General features: G+C 39.5%; 1 protein-coding gene across 4 annotated transcripts in view; it reads left to right on the top strand.

Annotated features, from left to right (window-relative positions):
* brip1 (BRCA1 interacting protein C-terminal helicase 1) overlaps positions 1-18358 on the top strand; it is an 83120-nt gene extending 64762 nt beyond the window's left edge. For all 4 annotated transcript variants that reach the window (XM_037775260.1, XM_037775258.1, XM_037775259.1 and 1 more), the window contains one exon: positions 18139-18358. In XM_037775260.1, coding sequence (XP_037631188.1) covers positions 18139-18213 — 75 coding nt within the window. In that variant the 3' untranslated portion in view covers positions 18214-18358. The remainder of the gene's footprint in view (positions 1-18138) is intronic.
* Positions 18359-20541: the final 2183 nt, after the last annotated feature.

The raw sequence follows: 20541 nt of genomic DNA, 5'->3' as shown, positions 1-20541 counted from the left end.
AGAGCAGCACAACCTCCTCTCCACGCCAAACAGATAAAGCCAGAGCAACACAACCTCCTCTCCACGCCAGATAGATAAAGCCAGGGCAACATGACCTCCTCTCCACGCCAGATAGATAGAGCCAGAGCAACATGACCTCCTCTCCACGCCAGATACAGTAGATAAAGCCAGAGCAACACGACCTCCTCTCCAAGCCAGATAGATAAAGCCAGGGCAACATGACCTCCTCTCCACACCAGATAGATAGAGCCAGAGCAACACGACCTCCTCTCCACGCCAGATAGATAGAGCCAGAGCAACACGACCTCCTCTCCACGCCAGATAGATAAAGCCAGGGCAACATGACCTCCTCTCCACGCCAGATAGATAGAGCCAGAGCAACACGACCTCCTCTCCACGCCAGATAGATAGAGCCAGAGCAACACGACCTCCTCTCCACCATTGAACTTTGAGAGAGGACCAGATTTTTGTCTTTAATTCACAGTTGCTTAGTAATGTAAATGTATGTTACCCATGACAATAAGCCACCTCGGACTGTAGTAAGTTGTTACAGAGGCTAAATCTCCTGGAGGACGGAGGTCTGTCATGTGGAATTAGGCACCACCAGCCGGAGAGGCAGAGAGACATCACAGAACGGCTGATGGTCCAGCACAGAGAAGCCTGAGTAAAAGGAGAGAGAGAGAGGCACACACTAGTGCTTGTGGGACATAAACAACAGAGGGTTCAGAAAGGACTACAAGATATCCAGTGACCTGGACAAATGAGAACCTTTACAGAGATGATGCTGAATTTAATATACCGGTGATTCTTAGCATGTGAAATAATTGTTCCATACATAATTAGGAATAATACATATTTCATATTTCATCTCTGTTAAGGTTCTCATTTGTCCATTCTTTTTTTTTGATAGTTTATAATGTAATTATTTTCTCATAATGTAATAAATTATTATATGTATAATGTCATAATTTATTACATAATGGACAATACTGTTATTACGTTATGCACTTATGGTTTTCTTACGTTATGTGCCGATTATTAGATTATGAGCTTTATTACATTTAAATTATCACATCATGTGCATTTATTACATTATGAGTTGCTAAAGCGGTGTATAAAAATGGTTACAATCCTTAAACTTTTTATGCGATATATCTTTTCAACCCTGTGAATTAAAGCTGAAAGTCTGCACTTCAATTGAATCTCGATTGTTTCATTTGAAATCCATCATGGCGGCATACATAGTCCAAATTGTAAAAATTGTGTCACTGTCCAAATATTTCCCGACCTAACTATAGTTCTTTGAAAGGAGCCTATGGGGATAATAAACAGATGGCTTTTGCAATGAATTGAGCATATGAATGAATGAATGAATGAATGAAGGAATGAATGACTAGTTTTATTTCGGTCATACATCAAAAAGAACAAAACTTTACAATCTGTGTGAATATAAACCAACACTGTATTCATTTCACACAACAACGTTCATATAATCAATGACCGAAAAAGGAATAGGCTGAAGCCCCAAGGCTTATTTTTGCCTATCCTATACAATCCATAAAATATCCCAGGATATCAGCCTTAATTATTTCACATTTTAATCATTTTACACTGTAATCCTTAATTATTTTACATTTTAAGGCTGTTTTGAAGCTCAACAGAGAGCTACAAAATTTCTACTCATCACTAAGCCTGTTCCATAATTTGACTCCCAAAACTGAGACACATCTATATTTTACACGGGTTCTCACTTTACCTGTTTCAAAAATACACAAACCTCTTCATTTATAATGTCCTTCTCTTAATTTAATTTTTTTTTTAATACTATCAGGACGGCTTTTATTCCTAACTCGGAAAAGTATTTCTAATGTAATTACATGCACAATATCCTAAAATCTTATGATATCGGACTTTATGAATAATGGATTTGTAGTTTCATGGTAAGAAGCTTTATGTATTATTCTAATAGCTCTTTTCTGGAGTTTAATTATAGGGTCTATATTTGTTTTATATACATTTCCCCAAACCTCAACACAATATGACATATATGGCATTATAAGTAAGCTATACAATATATACAAACACTTCTTATTCAGCAGATCCTTTGTTTTGTAAAGAATAGCAATGGATTTGGATAATTTCCGTTTGATGTATTCTATATGTGACTTCCAACAAAGTTTCTGATCTATAATCACTCCCAGGAATTTTGTTTGATAAACTCTTTCAACTACATATAGATTCAATTTTATTTCACAATTAACCCTGCCACCACCAAACACCATCAATTTTCTTTTATTTTCATTTAGGGATATTTTTTTTTAGCAACAACAATTCTCTTTCTACTGTTTTCAATAATTCTTGCCCACTTGAAAATCAGATTTGATTGAATGATCAAAATATAAATGCTGTTGTGTTAAACCTAAACTCAGTCGGGCAACCTAAACCCAAATTTCTGCATCATTCTGCAATATAAGGGCAGTTACTCCCAAATGTGATTATAATATAAAGGTGCATATGTTGTCCATATGTATCCTAACATGAACTTTCAAACATTTTTTGTCTCATACTTTTGTGTTATGCCGTTTTGTTTTTTTTACAGACAATGTTTGCTTTAATGCTGTAAAAGGTTGGCGGCCGAATGAAGAGATGAAAGGCAGCAAAGAAAAGAAAGCATGTTGGTAGCTGCTGTGTTGATCCCCCGTGTACCAGAAAAGTCATAAATCAGTCAGTCATGTAGGTGGTAGAGGTGCAGCAGCAAATAATTTACCAGCGCTAAAGCCATAGGATCATGAAAGTGCAAACATGATTATTGACAGAAACACAAAAGGAGGTTTAAGGTAGTCTCATCCCAGCTGTGTGAAATTTCAGCCAAACACAGCCATGTGCAAAGAGGGTGGGCAGGTGACAGTGTCGGAGAACACGAGGACCGGACCCACCCCCCACAGCCAATTTGTATGCAGTTTCCTTTATTCTCTCTGCTTGTGGTTTCCAATCATGACCCAGTTTTGGGGGGACAAAGCCCCTCGCACCCCTGTTGTGCTTATAATAGCTATGTCTCCAATTAATAGGGCAGCCTGTATTTTTGCGTGTGTGCATCTGTGTATACTGATCATGGGGCAACCTAATAATCCTTTTTGTAACACAAAGGTATTGCAGACATGCTGTCTTGGCCTTTGCCCACCTCCTGCTTGAGTCTTTAAGCCTTATTGCCCTTGACACACTGCCCTGCAGAGAATTAAGTCATCCCATTTGTCTTACTCATTGCGGACAGAGTGGGGCACTGTTTCCCTACTTTGCCCTGAAGAGACTCATGTGATTAAGCAGTGAATAGTGTTCTAGCCTCTGGGGGCTCACCATTGAGTTTTGTTGCTAGGTTTTCCATGATGTCTTTTGTATCAGCAGCACTAAAGAGACATCTGTTTCTTAAGATAATTCTGCTCATTTGCTATCCCAACAAAAGCTCTCTAAAGTGAGTGGTTTACCCAGTGAAGCACGAGACACCGCCATCGTTCAGTTCATCTTGTCACTTTTTGTTTTGCCAATCTGTCCAAACAGATTTACTGTTACTGACATTAAGTGCATGAAAGAATGTTGAAACAAGTTAATTAGATGGCCAAGGGTCCCAGGATGGAGACACCATTTATAATGACACACAAGCAAAGCAGGGCTGAGCCTAAACCAACACCGGTATCCCTGGGGATGGACCATTAACAACACCAGTTTAGCAGGAAAAGATTGGTCACTGCCTCTGTCTGCAGCTGATCTATAGAGTCGAGCCCCGGCGGAGCCTGGGGTTGTTCTGAAACCATTTACTAATATGGCACTGCTTTAGCCTACCACATAAACATGTGGAGATGGATTGCAGCCAGACTAGTGTGTTTTGCTCTCGGTGCCACGGGGTGAAGAGAAGCCATGAGGAGTTTATTTTGAAAAATGCCAACAGAGATGACATCACCAGTGCCTCTCTTAAGTCTCATGAGTTGTGTGATTGCTTAGCTTTGATTTTCAGTGTTTGGCCCTTATGCCTGTGGTCATGTTAGAGGCTGTAGCTCTTGGTGCTATTGCATTAGAATGTGTGGAAAAATACTGAGTGTATGGTTGCTCTGTGGTCACATGTCAAATTGTAGAGAATCAGACGTCAGAACCACTGTAACTATCACCACTAAATTACTATAATATGTAATGCATCTGCTATATTTGTCATTATTGAGCTGCGTTTAACTGTGTATTTGTCTTTAAACCTTATGTGTATAGAGCTCCGGTTTCCTGTCTTTTACCACATTCAAAAAGTGTCAAAACACTCGCACCCATAGTTTTCTTTTAAAGCCCACAAACCGATGGCGCCTTGATGCCCGTTATTGCAGCAAGATGTGCATCAACATGTCAGAATACTTCACTGTCTTGTTTCTTAGCGTCGATGCACGTCAACGCTTCAGAAAAGCAAGACTCTCTCTCTCTCTCGTGTTCACTACCTGGATCAGTATATCCCAGCTACTATACCTTGACTACTTATTCTGTTTGTTGCTACGGGGGTCACTCCAGACACGGCCGGTGTGTGTTGCACTTTAAGGCCTCGGTATGCTTCAAACAGAGGGCTTTTTGGATCATCTAACAGCATCTCTTTGTGAATCCATGGAACCGGAGGTGGCGGCATTCGACAATTTTTGTAACTTTACAAAAACGCCAATTGGCAGCGATTGGCTGGGTGTGCGAAGGTGTTAAAGTAAAGCAGGGTTGGAACTTCTCTCCCAAGCTTCCCTTTTTTCATTAAACTACTTTCGTCACTTTGTGTGGCCATTTGGGAAAAAACACTTTTGCCCTTAAACGTGGTCTTACTGTATGTGCATGTTGTGCAGTTCCATTTGAAGCATACTGAGACCTTTAGCCCAGTGCAATATTCTGTAGCTTTGTTTATTCTTTTATTCTCTTATTACTGATTTATAGCTTCTTATCAAAGATGATGATTGATAAAGCCATTAGCATACCGTATAGCTACTGAATAGTTTTTTTTTTGTGTACTAATTTAAAACAAATGTTCTACTTATTCGGTGTCTCATCCAACAACACACAGATTTGTTTTGATGAATGTACTCCTTGTGACAAAGTAATGTCACTAAGGATGTCAACTCCTCAAGTGTACAAACCAAACAGGGAATCCCCCCCCAAAATAAACACTCATGTCACTGGAACAAAAACATCCCCACACACTCTCACCTAATAAACACACACTTACGGCACCAAACGGCAGCAAGACAAAAAAACATGCAGAAGGAGACGAGAATAAGCTGCAGAGCAAACAAGGGAGTGGAGCTGAAAAAGCTTCTCAGGCAGCAGGGCCTGTGGGTGTCAGGGAGAGCTCTAGCTCTCACCTTTTGAATTGTGTTTGCGCACACATGTGTTTGCTTGCCTGTCTGTGTGTGTATGTTTGCACATTGGTATGAATAAAGGTGTAATGTTTGCTCTCTTAGCCTGCTTGACAGGTGTCTCTCAGCTAAAGCCCTGTGCAGTTGGGCCTTTCAGCAGCAGAGTGCTAATGGAAAAATAAGCTTTGTAAGGAGAGGAAATCTGAGAGTAGTCGTTAATTTGCAGTCAGGCCTTTGTATTCACTGACTTTGAGGAATGGACTCTCATAGATCACTGTCCTAATTCATTTTTTTCTCCACCCATATAAATGTAACAAAGGTTATTTTATATTTATGATTACTTGAACGAGACACTAATTAGCCTTCTTGATCACAGTGGTAGTTTGATAATGTTCAGGCATCAATCACCTTAAATACACTGCCGAAGACATCTGTGTTTCTATTTTTGCACTTCAGCCTCTAGTGGCGTTGCCTGCTCTGGTACATATGTCATGTCACCATCGTAAAAGAGATTTTATGTCAATTGCTTTACCTGGTTATATAAAGATTAAATACATACTTTGTAGATTAAGATTTAAAAAACAAACTATAATGGGTATCTAAAGTAGGATATATTGTTTGACAGTATATTTAACAAGAATATAAAGTGATCAAATTAGCTCCATCTCAACCAACTATTACATGAAAAGACTCTTAATGCATCAGTAATAATAATCCGATAATATAACACAGGAAGGGACCATTCTGTCCGCATACTACTTTTTAATATTTAAGTCTTTACTTTGTGCTATTCCTGTTTTTACGGATCTGAGTATCTCTTCACCACAAGTGGCTATCCCTGTTGTCATCTCCAGACCCGTCCATGCAGACAGTCATCTGTGTGTGGATGCACCTCAGGGATCCTGCACTCAAACACATACTCTCTCACATACAGTGCACAGGGTACATGCTCCTGCTGCAGCAGACACACTGTCTTGTTAATTTCCTGATAGTGTAATTATATCAGGATGTTGTTTGTGCTATCAGAAATTTTGCTAGTTATTGTTTAGGCTGTGTGTGTTTATGTGAGATGAGTGCCAGTGATAGCAAATCTTGGCTCCATGCTTTTGCTATCTAAGCCATCGGGGATAGCAGTTCCTACGCTCTTGACGTCTTCTCATAACACACCCTTTCATCCAACTCAATTGAGATGTGGTGTCAGGAAATGCTAAAAGTTAAAGCAGTTAAAATGTGATACATTCATGCTTCCGCGATGCAGAAACCTCAGGAGAAAGTGTGTTTTTGCAGGGTGAGCGGATGTTTTCCCAAGGCAGAAAGAGGACATAGATCCTATCCGGCCCACTAACTGTAATTGTGCTTGTTTAGAGTTCATTTGACGAGGAGCCGGGGCCTGTAGGAAGAAGGCAACGGAAGGGGAGGTGTCATCCTCTCACATCAGACATGAGGCTCTGGGGCCCCGGAGGACAGGAGGTGCAAATGAGTTTAGGTCACAACGAAAAGGGACTGCGAGATGGATGCGATAAGTTCCACTGCGGTTGCCCACCCTTCCTGGTCCTGGTGATGATAATCACTCAGCTTGTTTTGCCTTCGCTACCTCATGATAGAAGCCAAGGGCTACATGACAAGACTCTAAACAAACACTTGAGATGATAAAGGACAGACGGCCGGTTCACACAAGTGAGACTAGTCATGCACTAAAAAGGCTTTTACACTGGAGACACTGAAACTTGTTGCTTTTCCTTCCATGACCCTGCATTCTTTCTTCATGGCTTTTCTGGCAGTCACGTAAGACCCGAATAATCCTGTTAATCTGCAGTGAAGATACTACTTTGTTTGGTGACAACAACATACCCTTTATCTAAAGTCCAATGCAGACAACAACACTTGTGCCCATGATATGCCTGTCGCGGTTAAACAGTGTGAAACCCCATTTTTGATACAGGAATGAAGACGGAGTGTGAAGGGGCTGCTTACAACAATTTTTGTAACTTTCCAAAACACAATCAAACAGTCACGTGGTGAGGTGTGAAAGTAGGTAGTGTCCTTTTTTTTTTTGTTATTCATGCATCTACTTGCGGCCCTTTTCATGTGTACAACTTTGTACGATTGATTTTATGTTGCCCTCCTCTTTGACGGCAGCCTTTTTCAGCCGTTCTGAAAACCCTTTTGCCTTTAGACTTGGTCGGAAGATACGTTGTTCAACCTTGTTTGAAACATACTGAGACTGAGAGTCTGAAGGGCTTTTGTCTGTACACACAAACGTGTTTGCACATGCATGGTCTGCATGTATAGTCCACACATTAATACAATTTGCAGCAGATGGACATGACATGAGCAAAAATGTACGCCACATAGAGCCTCTTGGACCCTTGCGCCATTTGCTCCAGTTGTGGATTACTCCCGACTGGCATGATATTGTCATCAGTACCTCAATCTGAGATCATTTAGGGTGTTTGGGTGCCACATGACAACAGTCTGGAAGAAAAATGGTCTTGAAGTGTGAGCAGTATAGAAATTCTGACATTTTGAAAGTCCCATAGTCTCCAGTTGGCTTCTGTTGATCGTTCTCTCAGACCAACACAACTGCAGTTTACTCCCTCCTACATGATGTAAACAAGGTTGATACATGTCAGCATCTGTTCTGTAAATGTTTCCTGCCAATAGCTGCTTGTTAGAATCCTTCCTGGACCTGTTTTGGTACACATTATGGAGTCTTCAATCCAACATAATGGGATCACCCTTTAAATACCCTTTAAAACAGCTACACTAACAGGATGTGCGACCAGTTCTTCAGCCATCTCCCCGATCAACCTGGCCGCGCTGCGTTAAGTAGACACCTGATTTGATGATCGAGCTTTGTCAGATCGTCACAGCCTAAGCCCCGAAGGGGATGAGCCACAAATCACCTGCTAAGACTCTTTGAAGACGGAGCTGAGGATCTAAATCCACAAGTTTACCTTTCTTACCTGTTCTTAGTCCACTTACTGCACACCCACACAGAGCTGTCTCATGGAAAGGCCAACTGGTAATCCAATCCAACACCTGCTGTAAGGACACCTGGTGTCCAGATTTCCTGAGATTGCATTGCAAGGGCAAGGTCTGTGTTTTACACCTCAGTTGTTTAGCCTAAGGGCAGAGGTTCTGTTGTATTCACTAAGAAATGTATGCAAATCTAGATGTAGCACAAGTAAGCAATCACAATTATCAATGATGACATGGCTTAAATGTATAATTGATGCGCTGTTTGAGATCTAATTTGAGGTTCAAGGATAGAAAGCTTGTTGTGATTTTCAAAGTTTCTGGTGTCAATGTACAACAAAGATCAAAGCGATTTCTAAAGGGCAAATTAATCTTTGAATTCTTTACACATGCCTTTCTAAGATTTTATTTGAACACCAATGTTGGTATTTCCTTTTTATAACACATGTTTTATAAATGGCATGACCTTTTAAGTAGGTAATTTTTATTGAATTCACACAACCTCTCTAGAAAAAATATCATCCCAATTGCAAATAGCTGTATAGTAGATTGGAGCATTGTGATGTGGCTTCATTGGAAAAATGTGAAGACATTTAAAAACATTCAAAGCCAATTAGGGATTTGCATTTCACTAAATTGCCCAGTATACTGTAAATCCATCCACACTTCTCATCTTACTTATTTTCTCCAGGAAGGGTATTTACTAAATGCTGTTGGCAGAAATATAATGCTGCTCTGTTAGGGAGCTTTAGATATACTCCCTCTCAAGTCTTGAATTACCAGTATCGTGAGCTTTATGCCTTCCCCTATGCTTATATTTATATTTTGTATTGTATATAATTATTATAACAAAAGGATTCATGAAGCACACCAGCACTGACATTTGAATTTGTAGTTTTCCCCATTGTTGTTTTGACCTTTCAAGTAGTTTGAAGAAACACCCAGTCCAACTGTATAGGGCCTATGGGTCTAATCATAAGCCTGAAATGTGTCTGTGGAGAGAAGAACCAGTAAGGAGCTTTGGTGTAGCCAATGAATCCAATTCATTACAGCAGTGCCTGACTATGTAATTGGTCTGTTGGCTTTCATTGTCGTGACATGATAATGAGGCATGCACTAGCTGCCCTTCATCTGAACTCGATAGCAAGGCTGTTGTCAACGTGTCACTGACATCACTGATGCTATAGATTTCAATCTGCGTGTTGATGTGGTAGGGACTTGAAGAGGACTTGGAGGGGACTTGGAGGGGACTTGGAGGGGACTTGGCATACCATGCTCAGAGCCACTCATGATTGTGTCAACATTTAGATATGCCATTGTTAGGTTGAGATGAAACTTGAGCATTGAACATGACATTGTTGAATGATTGCTATTTCAAATGAGTTATTTCATCAAAATGTGTCTTGGCCTGATCACAGTCGTCCTGTCTGTTCTATTTCCTTTCTTGGACTGCCCGGTCAGGTGACAACAGAAGACATGAATTCAGTCTCACTTGGAATGTATTCACAAACTTACTACACTGTAAGAGTGTTACACAGGCATGTGAGAGCAGAGGAAACAAGTTGGACCGATCGTGATCCTGTTTTGCTTGATCCCATCATGAGCCTTTCCGCACAGAGCGTGCAAAATGACGACCTTAGTTGTCTCATGCCTCTCACCCAGCCTTTTCTTTAGGTACTTAATCACATTTAGGAGGATAGTGCCTCCTTTGGCTATAACCTGCCCGTACGCAGCGTGTGATCCCCGGTAAACCGTACTTATCAAACTAAATACTTGATCCGGACCAGGCCGGCAGCTAAAGGTGAAGCTCTAAGGAGTCGGCTCAGAGCATTGTGATTACAGACTTACTAGAGGACAAACATCTTAGTAGGATATATGTGACATGCTCAGCTCTGGGAATACCACCTTGACTTGACCCGGCTGGAGCGCTGCTAAATGGGCTCTTCTTAAGGTGTTCTTTCTGGCAAAATACAGTGATATGGGTGTGAAAATGAGCTCTATTTGTCGGTGTGATAATGACTAATTTATAATATGTTGGTGAAATAAGTTTATTTTTGCACAAGTTACAAATTAATGAGAAAAGGGAGGCGAAAAATCTGGATTTATTCATGACCTCTGTGTGAGTAGTATAAACAACATGCACAACATTCTACCAACAAAGTAGGTTAAGTGTTCAATAACAGTATTTTGTGTATACCCTGTCTGGGAAAATAGGATTACATTTTTTATTAAAGATCCTACATGTGACTTAAAGGAGATTTAGTTTTCCACAAATGAGAAAAAGGTTTCATAAAGCTCCATCATTTTAGCACCACAAACCATATTACTTCATCTCTCAGTCAGTATCTCAGCAAGTAAAACCCCAAATGTCTGAATGGACAGATACCACCATCACATAATTGAGAAAATAGTACTAAAGTAATAGAATCAAATAAATTATTACTGCTAAAAAAACATCTAATTAAAGCTATTGTTTACTATTCAGATAATAATACTGCTGTGATATTTTGACAGCTTAAGACAAATGCAGATACACCACCTCAGAGATTGAAATTCATCCCTGTCTGATGTAACACATATCAGCCAGTAGAGGGTATAGATACTCCAAGAGGAGATCCTCCTACTCCTGAGCCTCATTGTGCATGTACCATTACGTTGCAATTCCACGTCTCCTCGATCTATTTTTTACAGTGTGTGTGTGTGTGCACTGATGTCATACCACCTTCCTGAGAGAACAGCAGCAGCTACTGTCACACTTTGTGCACCAGTCCATTTTTTTTCCCTCTTCATCAGACGTCATTTGTAACTGTGTTGGAATAAACAAGCTTTGCTAGTTAGAGATCCATCTCCTACCTGTGGGTAAACATCAGCAATTATACCCTTCAGGACGAGTAAATCTGAGGAAGTTTCCTTTACCTTGTTAAGTTCGCTGAATAGGGGGCATGTACTTTGAAAAGACCCACTTAGCCGCGATGAATGTGGTTGGGGTGGGGGTGGAGGGGTGGAGAGGGTTTGGGTCTTTGTGTGTGCCAGACATCAAATAGACTCCAGCCAGAGGTGAAAGAGGGCTGAGCGGGTTAAAGGAAATAATTAGGGTGCATCTCAGAGCTCATTTGGTTGATGGCGAGGCAGGCGTGTTATCGAGAAACATTTTGGTCATGGCTAATTGAATGTTGTTTTTTTTTCTCATCATTAGTAAGTAACAAGATGATTCACCTTGTTGTCTGCAATGATGTGAAAATTGTAATTAAGCCCAGAAGATAGAGCAGAAGCAAGCAGAATCCAGTAATTGGCTATTTGAAGTCTTACTTACTGAATTCAGAGTCAGAGCTCCTGCTTATGTATTCACTCTGGAACAGGCATTACATGTACTGTACAGTATGTGTGTCTCAGTAGCAGCTCTCATTTTCCAGAGGCATTAAAGGAAATAAATCATTTTAGCTTCGCCAAGTTTACCTCCACTTTTATATACAATAGGAGTAACTGTTGGAGTTTTACAAGGTTTATATTCAGTTGCAGGTTGGCTATTCATGTCCTTGTTTCAATCTTCGAAGTAGGCGAATCTGTTATTCATTAATAGCGGGGTTTAACTTTACAAGCCACATGATGCAGATAGCAACACATGGAGGTTAGTGACCAAGACAAAGAAATTACAATTAACAATCTACTTTGGGATCATAATGCAACTTATAGTAGATGCAAATGCAAGAGAATAAGATTATTATATATGTATGGAATTAAATTGATCGTCAGTTATGAGACCAGATCAAATCACTTTGTCTTAACTTTAGTTAGTTAGTTAGTTGTTAGAACTATTCTTCCTTTATTTGTACTCTTTCCCTTCCACATGTGATGTTGATTATATAAAAGTAATAGCCAAAGAGTAAATAACAGGATCCATTAACAATGTTCCATGAAGTACATACAAAGACAAACACAGTCAGAGACTATAGGAAGGTCAGGGGTCATAAAGCTGTTTAATTTAATAGTTCAATTTGAAGTGTTAAACAGTTGTATGACAATAGTTACAGGTTACCGAAACCAGTTGACATGCTGGTGGATCAGCAATTACAAACCTTTCCTGTGCAGTCAAACCTTGTTCAAAGCCACAGAACTATAATCTAGAGTAAATTACAGCTTCCAAATATGTAATTTTAGAATGTATAAATGTGTATTTGATTAAATAGCGCAGCCATAAAAAACCTGTCTTGGGTTTGAATACTCACTCATGTATTTGTTCAATGAAGAGCTGGGACAAGCTGATACTGAATGAATATACTATCAGACTGAGCAGAATAAAATTATTTTAACAGCCTCAAAGCAACTTAATGGGAAACAGAAAGTGAAGTTTGAATGTGAAAGCAAGGTCTGAAATTAGCACCCGCCAAATGCGGGTAAATTGTTGGCAGTGGCGGGTGAAATCATCAGGACACCCGCCACTTAGGCAGGCAGGGAAAACACTTGTGATGAGAATAGAGAACCGTAGTTGTCCACTTTCTTGGCATCTCATGCCTCCGTGACCAACGATTCCTCTTATTGATGCTTTCCCACAGTTACGCTGCACAGTGACGCATACGCACGCTGTATCATGTTTCAGTTTGATTGGACACGGTGACACGGTGGAGAAAAAAAAAAAGTGCTCGACATCGTGGCGCTACTAAACCTGAGGGTGCGCACCCTATTTTTCCCTGATAATGCGACACTGTGAACAACATATCTGTGTTTAAAACACCAGGAGGAGAGTTAGTAACTTTATCTGTTAGCAGCCGATGGGCAGCACAGTTCTGCTTGGTTAAATAGCGGAGGTGCCATTCAGTTATTATTATGAGACGTGCATGGTCTGCTCAGCAAGATGACCATTGGGTGAAGGTAAATTACAATGTCATCATGATGTGTTCAAATGTAAACACATAAAATTAAATTTTTGGCAAGAAACTTGAATAAATCCAATTGTTTTTAAGAGATGTTAGAGAGGGAATTATGACCTGTTTAACTTCCTAACAACTTATCAAGATTTCTTAAATCAAAGCAAATATTTAAATAATCATAATCATTTAAATTGTGTGTTTTTATGCAAATAAACACTATAAATGGCAATAAAAAAGTACAGTACAGTACCCTCCCTCCCCCCAAAAATAGGGCTTCTCCAGAAGCTATGGTGTAATTTGTACACTGTAATTTACCATGCATATAACGTTTTTTATGTAAAATATATCGGACATCGAATGACATTAGATCTAAAATGTTGTTCCTTCATTGAGCGCGGAGATTTCAAAAGTGGCAGATAAAATTTCTGAGTGGCAGAGAGTGGCAGGAAGTGAAAAAAGTTCATTTCAGACCCTGTGTTAAAGAAATACTTCACCTGTAAAATGACCATTTGTGTATCAATTACTCACCGAATGTCACCTTGAATTGTTGAAGAAAACTTTGTTTTTCCTGCATGGCTCCACGGTGAACGGAGAATCCAGAAATGACCAAAAACGGAGTAAATCCTTGAAGTTTAAGAACAGCAAATCTATATCAAAACATCAGTTCATAAACAATCACACAACTCGTGCAGTATAATCCAAGTCTCATTTATCCAGTCATATGCTCACTACTTCCCAAACACGTGCATTTTTGCCAAAATCGTACTATTTAAATCACTTCCGCAGGCGAGTCCAGACGAGACCAAATTGTTTTAAATAGTAGTGTGTTTGGGAAGTAGTGAGCATACGACTGGATAAATGAGACTTGGTTTATACGGGACGAGTTGTGTGACAGTTTGTAAATAAATGTTTTGATATAGATTTGCTGTTGTTAAAGGTGGCCCCCGTTTACTTCAATTCATGAAGGATTTACTCTGTTTTCGTTCGTTTCTGGATTCTCTGTTCACCGTGGAGGCATACAAGAAAAAGTTGGTCAGGGTCCAAGGTGCAGTTACATCTATAACATCATCAGTTGAGGCACTATGATTAATTCTGACTCATCAGTATGCCTGTCACAATAATATTTACTTATCGTACGATATACGAACATGACCTCGGTCATTTTTACGTTATCGACTTAACGTACGATATATGGACATGACCTCAATCATTTTTGCTCACCTCGATATTTCCCGTTGTGTTTACATGCATTATAAGAATATCACCAACATTTTAGCTAACATGATGGCAGAATATACAGCAGTTTTCTTCACTGTTAGAAGACTTAGGCATTGCGCAGACATTGCACACTTTTGATAACAGAGACCGAGAGTCCATTTTTGGTTGTGTGGTTTTATTTTATTTATATTTTAATATTTTTTCACATTCTGATTCCAATATCTGAATATTCTTAAGAATTAAAACATCATTGCTCTTTTAAAGGATGTACTTGCATTATTATGCTATATATTATTATTATTATATCAGTGGCATAAAATGGTCTTAAAATGACAACAATATTGTTTACCGCAATTATTTCTGGGACAATATATCGTCCAACAAAAGTAGTTATCGTGAGTGAATCTCCTAACCGCCATCAAAACTTAAAAAAAGAATAGTTAAACATTTGGGGAAATACAAGTTTTTAACCTTTTTTACCTTCTCATCTAATTATCCGTAAGAAAGTGAAAAAGGATATTTCCTGTGCAATCTCTGGGAGTAGTGGTTGTTGGCCAAGAAATAGATTTGTAAGCTTCCTGCTTCTTGAACCACTGTGTGTTTTCTATTTTGTTTTTCTTTCTATTTCTTATTAAATTAAATACATAAGACACAACATGTAAATAACACAGCTAGCAGTTTCCTCCTGCTTCCTAAGTGTACATTCAGAGCCAAAGAACAGTTCTTCCAAAGTACAACAAGGCTGATAAATTACAAACAATGCACAAAAGACAGATGCAAGATGTACTGTAGGTCTGGCCTGATCCAAAACAGAAAACCTGACATGCATAAATTAATCATAATAATGATGATAATAAAAAATAGACTTGATCCAAAAGTAACCTGAGGACAGTCAGACGTAGAGTAGCCCGAGTAGACCCAAAGATCACATCAAAAATCAGATTGCAGGTCAGATTTGTGGATCCATGACCCTCTAGTGCAAAGTACAGCCAGAATAGATTTAAAGGGGGGCACATCGTGCGCATTCTCAGGTTCATTCTTGTATTTTGGGTTTCTACTAGAACATGTTTACATGCTTTAATATTAAAAAAAAACACATTCTTTTTCTCATCCTGTCCATCTGAATATACCTGTATTCACCCTCTGTCTGAAACGCTCCGTTTTAGCGCATGTCTCTTTAACACCCTCCTCCCAAAGAAGCCCAGTCTGCTCTGATTGGCTTCCGAGAAAAATATGGTGCACCTTTACAAAGGTAGTTCTCAAGCTGTGGGCGGTACACTCTAATGAGCCTGCATGTGACGTAAGAAGGGGAGCTAAATCTGATTGGTTTGTTGAATCACATGTTTTCTGATCGAGGCAGCCCACAAAAAAACTGACTGAGTCGTCTTATTTCACAGTCTGTGGGTTGGTAGGAACTCCAGATACCCAGATGGATGTGAACAAGCACTGAAAAACTTTTTCATGATATGTCTCCTTTAATATTTGAGTAACATCTTCCCAAAACCTGCAGAAGGCAGTATGTTTTTGGCATCATTGGACAAGAAATCCACAATAACCTTTCAGCATATTGCAGTTCAAGTGTTCTGAGAGATAACTAGACTTCTGCACCTCCTCATGGCTCTGCTTTCAGGCTTTAAAAAGAACTAGCCCGTGACGGGAGACTTTGGCCAATCACAGGTCATTTCAGAGAGAGAGAGCGTTCCTATTGGCTGTGCTCCGGCTGGTGGGCGGTGCTTGGTATTTCCTCAACATAGTCACATCTTGTATGACTGTTCAGTGTGTTGGTCAAGAGTTCAGCTCAGTCACACTGAGGATTTCATCAAACATACAAAGATGTCGCTGGAGAGAGCGAGTGAATTCTCCTAGCCCTTTACAATGATTAAAAATAATGCTATTTTTGCAGATGTCATTTAAAATATGAATGGGCCTCGTAATACACTGCACTTCCCACGCTGGTTCTAGCTGATGAAACTTCTGGCAGGGCCTACACAGAAGGATGATTCAGATACTCCTTCTGTCAATGCTCAGCTCATCACCACACAGTTGGTTGTTTATATAACGTGTTCTTTCATTAATTTTTCACACAGTAATTTTGGCTTATAGGTTGATGCAGTCAGTTAGCTCTCAATCTCTTCAGATTGCTTCATATTGAACACAAATCCTCAATTCTTTTACCTGAATGACACTAGATAACATCCGGCCAATCATAAAGTGCCACTGTAGATAGGGTCAGCTCTCACAATCACATTTGAATAATATTGAATTATGGTAAACAGAGTGAAATGCAATAGAGGGTGATGAAGAGAAATTACATTTTTGATTTCACAAGCATTTTCTGAAACCTATGAGAACTTGTTTCCTGCTAATTTATGGCCCTGCTTGGAGGAGGCAGAGCATGACTCTCTTTGTTTTGCAATCTTCAATGTTCCACTGTATTTCTCCATGATTTATGTGTTGATTTGGATAGTAGTTTGGGTTTGATTTATTTTTGTTTTGTTTCATTTTAAAGTTGCTTCAAAGTCCCAAAGACAACACTTTGTACTGCGTGTTCTTCTGTCTCTGCTCTGCTGACATTGCACGTCACTTCCAAAGAATGTGACTTTTATCCAATATAAAATGTAGAAAGTAAATAATCTGTGCCCCTTTCCTCTCTTGTAATGATTATTAGTTTTTACAGATGCTTTTATCTAAAGCCATTTTGAAATGTACGGATCCTGGTTTATACAGCAGATTTAGCTTTGGTTTATACTGCTGCCAACCAGCTGTATGTTTGATCAAGGGACACAAACACAGTTTAATGTCCCTCCACCGGAGCTTTGAACCCAGAGCATGCCCTTTTGGCCCAGTCCTCCAGCCTCCCACTCTTCTGAGCAGTGCCCACTGTTGGTAAACCATCTGTGAGTGTTGTGTTCTTCTGGCCTCCTGTACACAATTAATCATTTTTATGAAGGAGTAAAAGAAAGAATACTCAGCATGTTCATTACCTTTTACTTCTAATGCATAATGTCACCTTGTGCTTGTGGCACATGGATGGTAATCTGGTGTAAAACCCCCCCAGCCTCTCCTCGTCCTTTCCACGACGGCAGATCTTTTTGCATGTGGATCAAATCAGAATTATCCACTAATTGACTATTTACAGGGCTAGAGAAAATCCCTAATGGACTTGATATTAAATCCCCCTCAGATATTTAAAGTGTCTTTTTGGAGTGCCTTGCCGAAAAACCAGGCTTTTTTCTTTTTTACAAGACGGCCAAGTTAAGCCCGTCAGTGTGTCGGAATGGGCCAGCCGAGCCCAGGCGGCTGTTAGATGGGATTATGGGACGACAGTAGGGAAGGGCAGTGCGACGCAGGGGAGAGGGGAACGGCCAGATCTCCATTCAATGACTTCCAGATGGACTGCAGGCCCAGGTTCTCTCACTGGAGATACACACCATGCTCCATAAGGGACTTCAACTTGGCTTCTTTATAATGAGATTGACTGGGGTTTTATGAGGGAAGCGAGATAACATAAATTTCAATATGCCTGCCTGGCTTCTTTAATGCACTATTAAGGCTTGGACTAAAAAACGTGGACTATTAAGCTGAACTCAGGGATCTTTGGTGTAAACTTATGTTACTTTTCCTTTTAATGTCATGAGTATCTTTACTTGTTTCGGGTACAGCATGTCACCATAGCAACTATTTCAAACTTTGTTTTGTGTTCTTTACAGATATGGTTGGCCCCAGCAGCAGTCCACTTCTGCTCTCTCATCCATATTAAAAGCGGAAGCTTAAACAGGAGCTGAGTGAAGAGATCACTAATAGATTTGAGTATAAATTCTTATTTTTTTGGTGCCTTTACAGCCACATTTAGAATACGTAAATCTAAACACTGTGTTCTTCTGTTGTCAGTACTTATTAATGTTCTAATAAATGACATCCAAAGAAAAATGTTATAGGACACTTAACGTTATTTTTGCAATTTCGCACACTACACGGTCATTAATGTTTTATTATCACAGACATTGTCAATTTTGTCATTACAGAATGCTTCATTTAAACAGACATACTGTCTGTTTATTTATATATTCTGCTAATACGCAACAGCAAATACATCATTTTGAGAGAAATGTACTGCATGCCCCGAACTAAGTTTATATATATATATTTTTGAAGCAAGAGACATGATGTGTATCCTTTATTAACATTTAACCAAACCACAATCCTTCCATAACCAAAGCATTTTTGTTGCCTAAACCTCGAGACTCTGGTCTCCGGTATTAAAGTCCTAAACTTCATGTACATCCACCATCCACCCTGAGCATCTCCCCATCTCTTGTGTGTGGTACAAGAATGTAGCACTTCCTTCACTGAAATAAACATTGCGAGTGAACATAATCCGGGCAGCAATTATATTTCCCTCAAACATATTAGTAGTATATGAACATCATTTCTAGGACACAGGGTTTCCATACCAGTGGTTTTGCATGTTTTATCCTATTTACTGTAAATCACATACTTTAATATTACAGCTAACCCTTTTTGCAAAACATGCTAATGTGTTTTAGATTATTGGATGTCGTCATCATTCCAGGCCGCCATTGATTTCCATTTGTTTCTATCTATACTAAAAAAGTCAAATTTCCCAAACGTAATGCAGACTTGATGTTCACTACGAGGGATTTACCCAACTCAAACAATTGTCAAGGGACTTCCAATTGATTTTTATGCCATATTGACTTTAATAGAAGCCAACCTGAACAGCATTCATTTGAAAACGGTCAGAAAAAAAAGGAAGACTTCCAAAAATACTGGTATGGCCCTTTAAGAAAATCACATTAAAGAGTAACACTAGTGACCGAAACTGTACTTTGCCGGCTAAATGATAAGTCTGATCACTATTATCAGGCAAGTTATAGCTCAGCATTTGAAGATACTGCAGGCCGATGATTTGTTGATTTGAGTGGTAGCTCTCTCTGTGAAGAGCCTCCCTTCATGTGAAATGCATCAACAGCTGAGAAAGAGATAGAGATAGAGGTGCTGACATGAAGCAGGTCCTAGCCATCAGCATAACTCATGATCTAATGAGAGCTCTGTGTGAGAGAAAGCAGTGCCCTGTATGCTGATGTACCCACCCATGCTCTCTCTACATTCCTTCCCACAAATCTGCTTTATACCTTGAGTTTTGATTGCAGACCTCTTCAACATTTACTGATTGTAATTCAAGTGGATACTTACGCTGTAAGTGCTGCTTCTTCTTCAGTTGGACAGCACCATGTAGTGGTCTTTATATTTTATAAATTGTGTGTTGTACCACCTGATTTGACTTTTATCAGGCCATTAAATAGGTGTTATCAGTCACTATAAGCACCATAGCTGTGGGTCAGTAGGGGCCTACTACGTCTACTACGTTGTAAAAGTGAAAGTGAAACTTAAAAGCACCATGCTCTAATATAAAACTGAATGAAACGTCACATTTTGATCACAAACAAAAAGATTTCTTTAGGTTTAGGCAACAAAACTTCAACTTCTTTAGGTTTAGGCAAAAAAAAAAAAAACAGTTAGCTTTAGGCAATAAAACTACAACTTCTTTAGGTTTAGGCAAAAAAAAATACTTGGTTAAGTTTCGGTAAAACATTGTGTTTTGGGTTAAAATAACTACAAACACAAAGACAGCTGCATTCGCTAGAGGTCGCTGTCGTGTTCTGTTATACCTTCTTTTGGTGATCTACCATGTGAATAGGTGATAAAACCTACTAGTGGGTGTAGTAGGCCCCTACTGACCCACATCTATGAATAACGCTGATAACGCCTATTTAATAGCCTGACAACAGTCTAATCTAAGAAGTTCCCTCAGGTGGCAGCCCAGTCGCCAAGAAACATTTTTTGGCATTGTGCCTTTCTGCAAGTGTGATACGAGTCTGATATGAATCTTATAGCTGAAAGAGACATTCAACGTATCCCGTGGTTTGCAGAAACGTAAAATGCCAACATTGTTTCTGGCGACTGGGTTGCAGTAAGAATTCATTGACCTAAGACTTCTGGACCATGGCCTCTGAAAAACAGCAATGTTGAATGACTCCTTCAAATTAAGTGGCAACTACTGTTTGTCACCATAAAGCATTTTTAGCATT

The sequence above is a fragment of the Sebastes umbrosus genome, chromosome 7 (genome assembly GCF_015220745.1).
Source record: "Sebastes umbrosus isolate fSebUmb1 chromosome 7, fSebUmb1.pri, whole genome shotgun sequence".
NCBI lineage: Eukaryota > Metazoa > Chordata > Actinopteri > Perciformes > Sebastidae > Sebastes > Sebastes umbrosus.
This window is presented reverse-complemented; position numbering and strand designations above follow the sequence as displayed.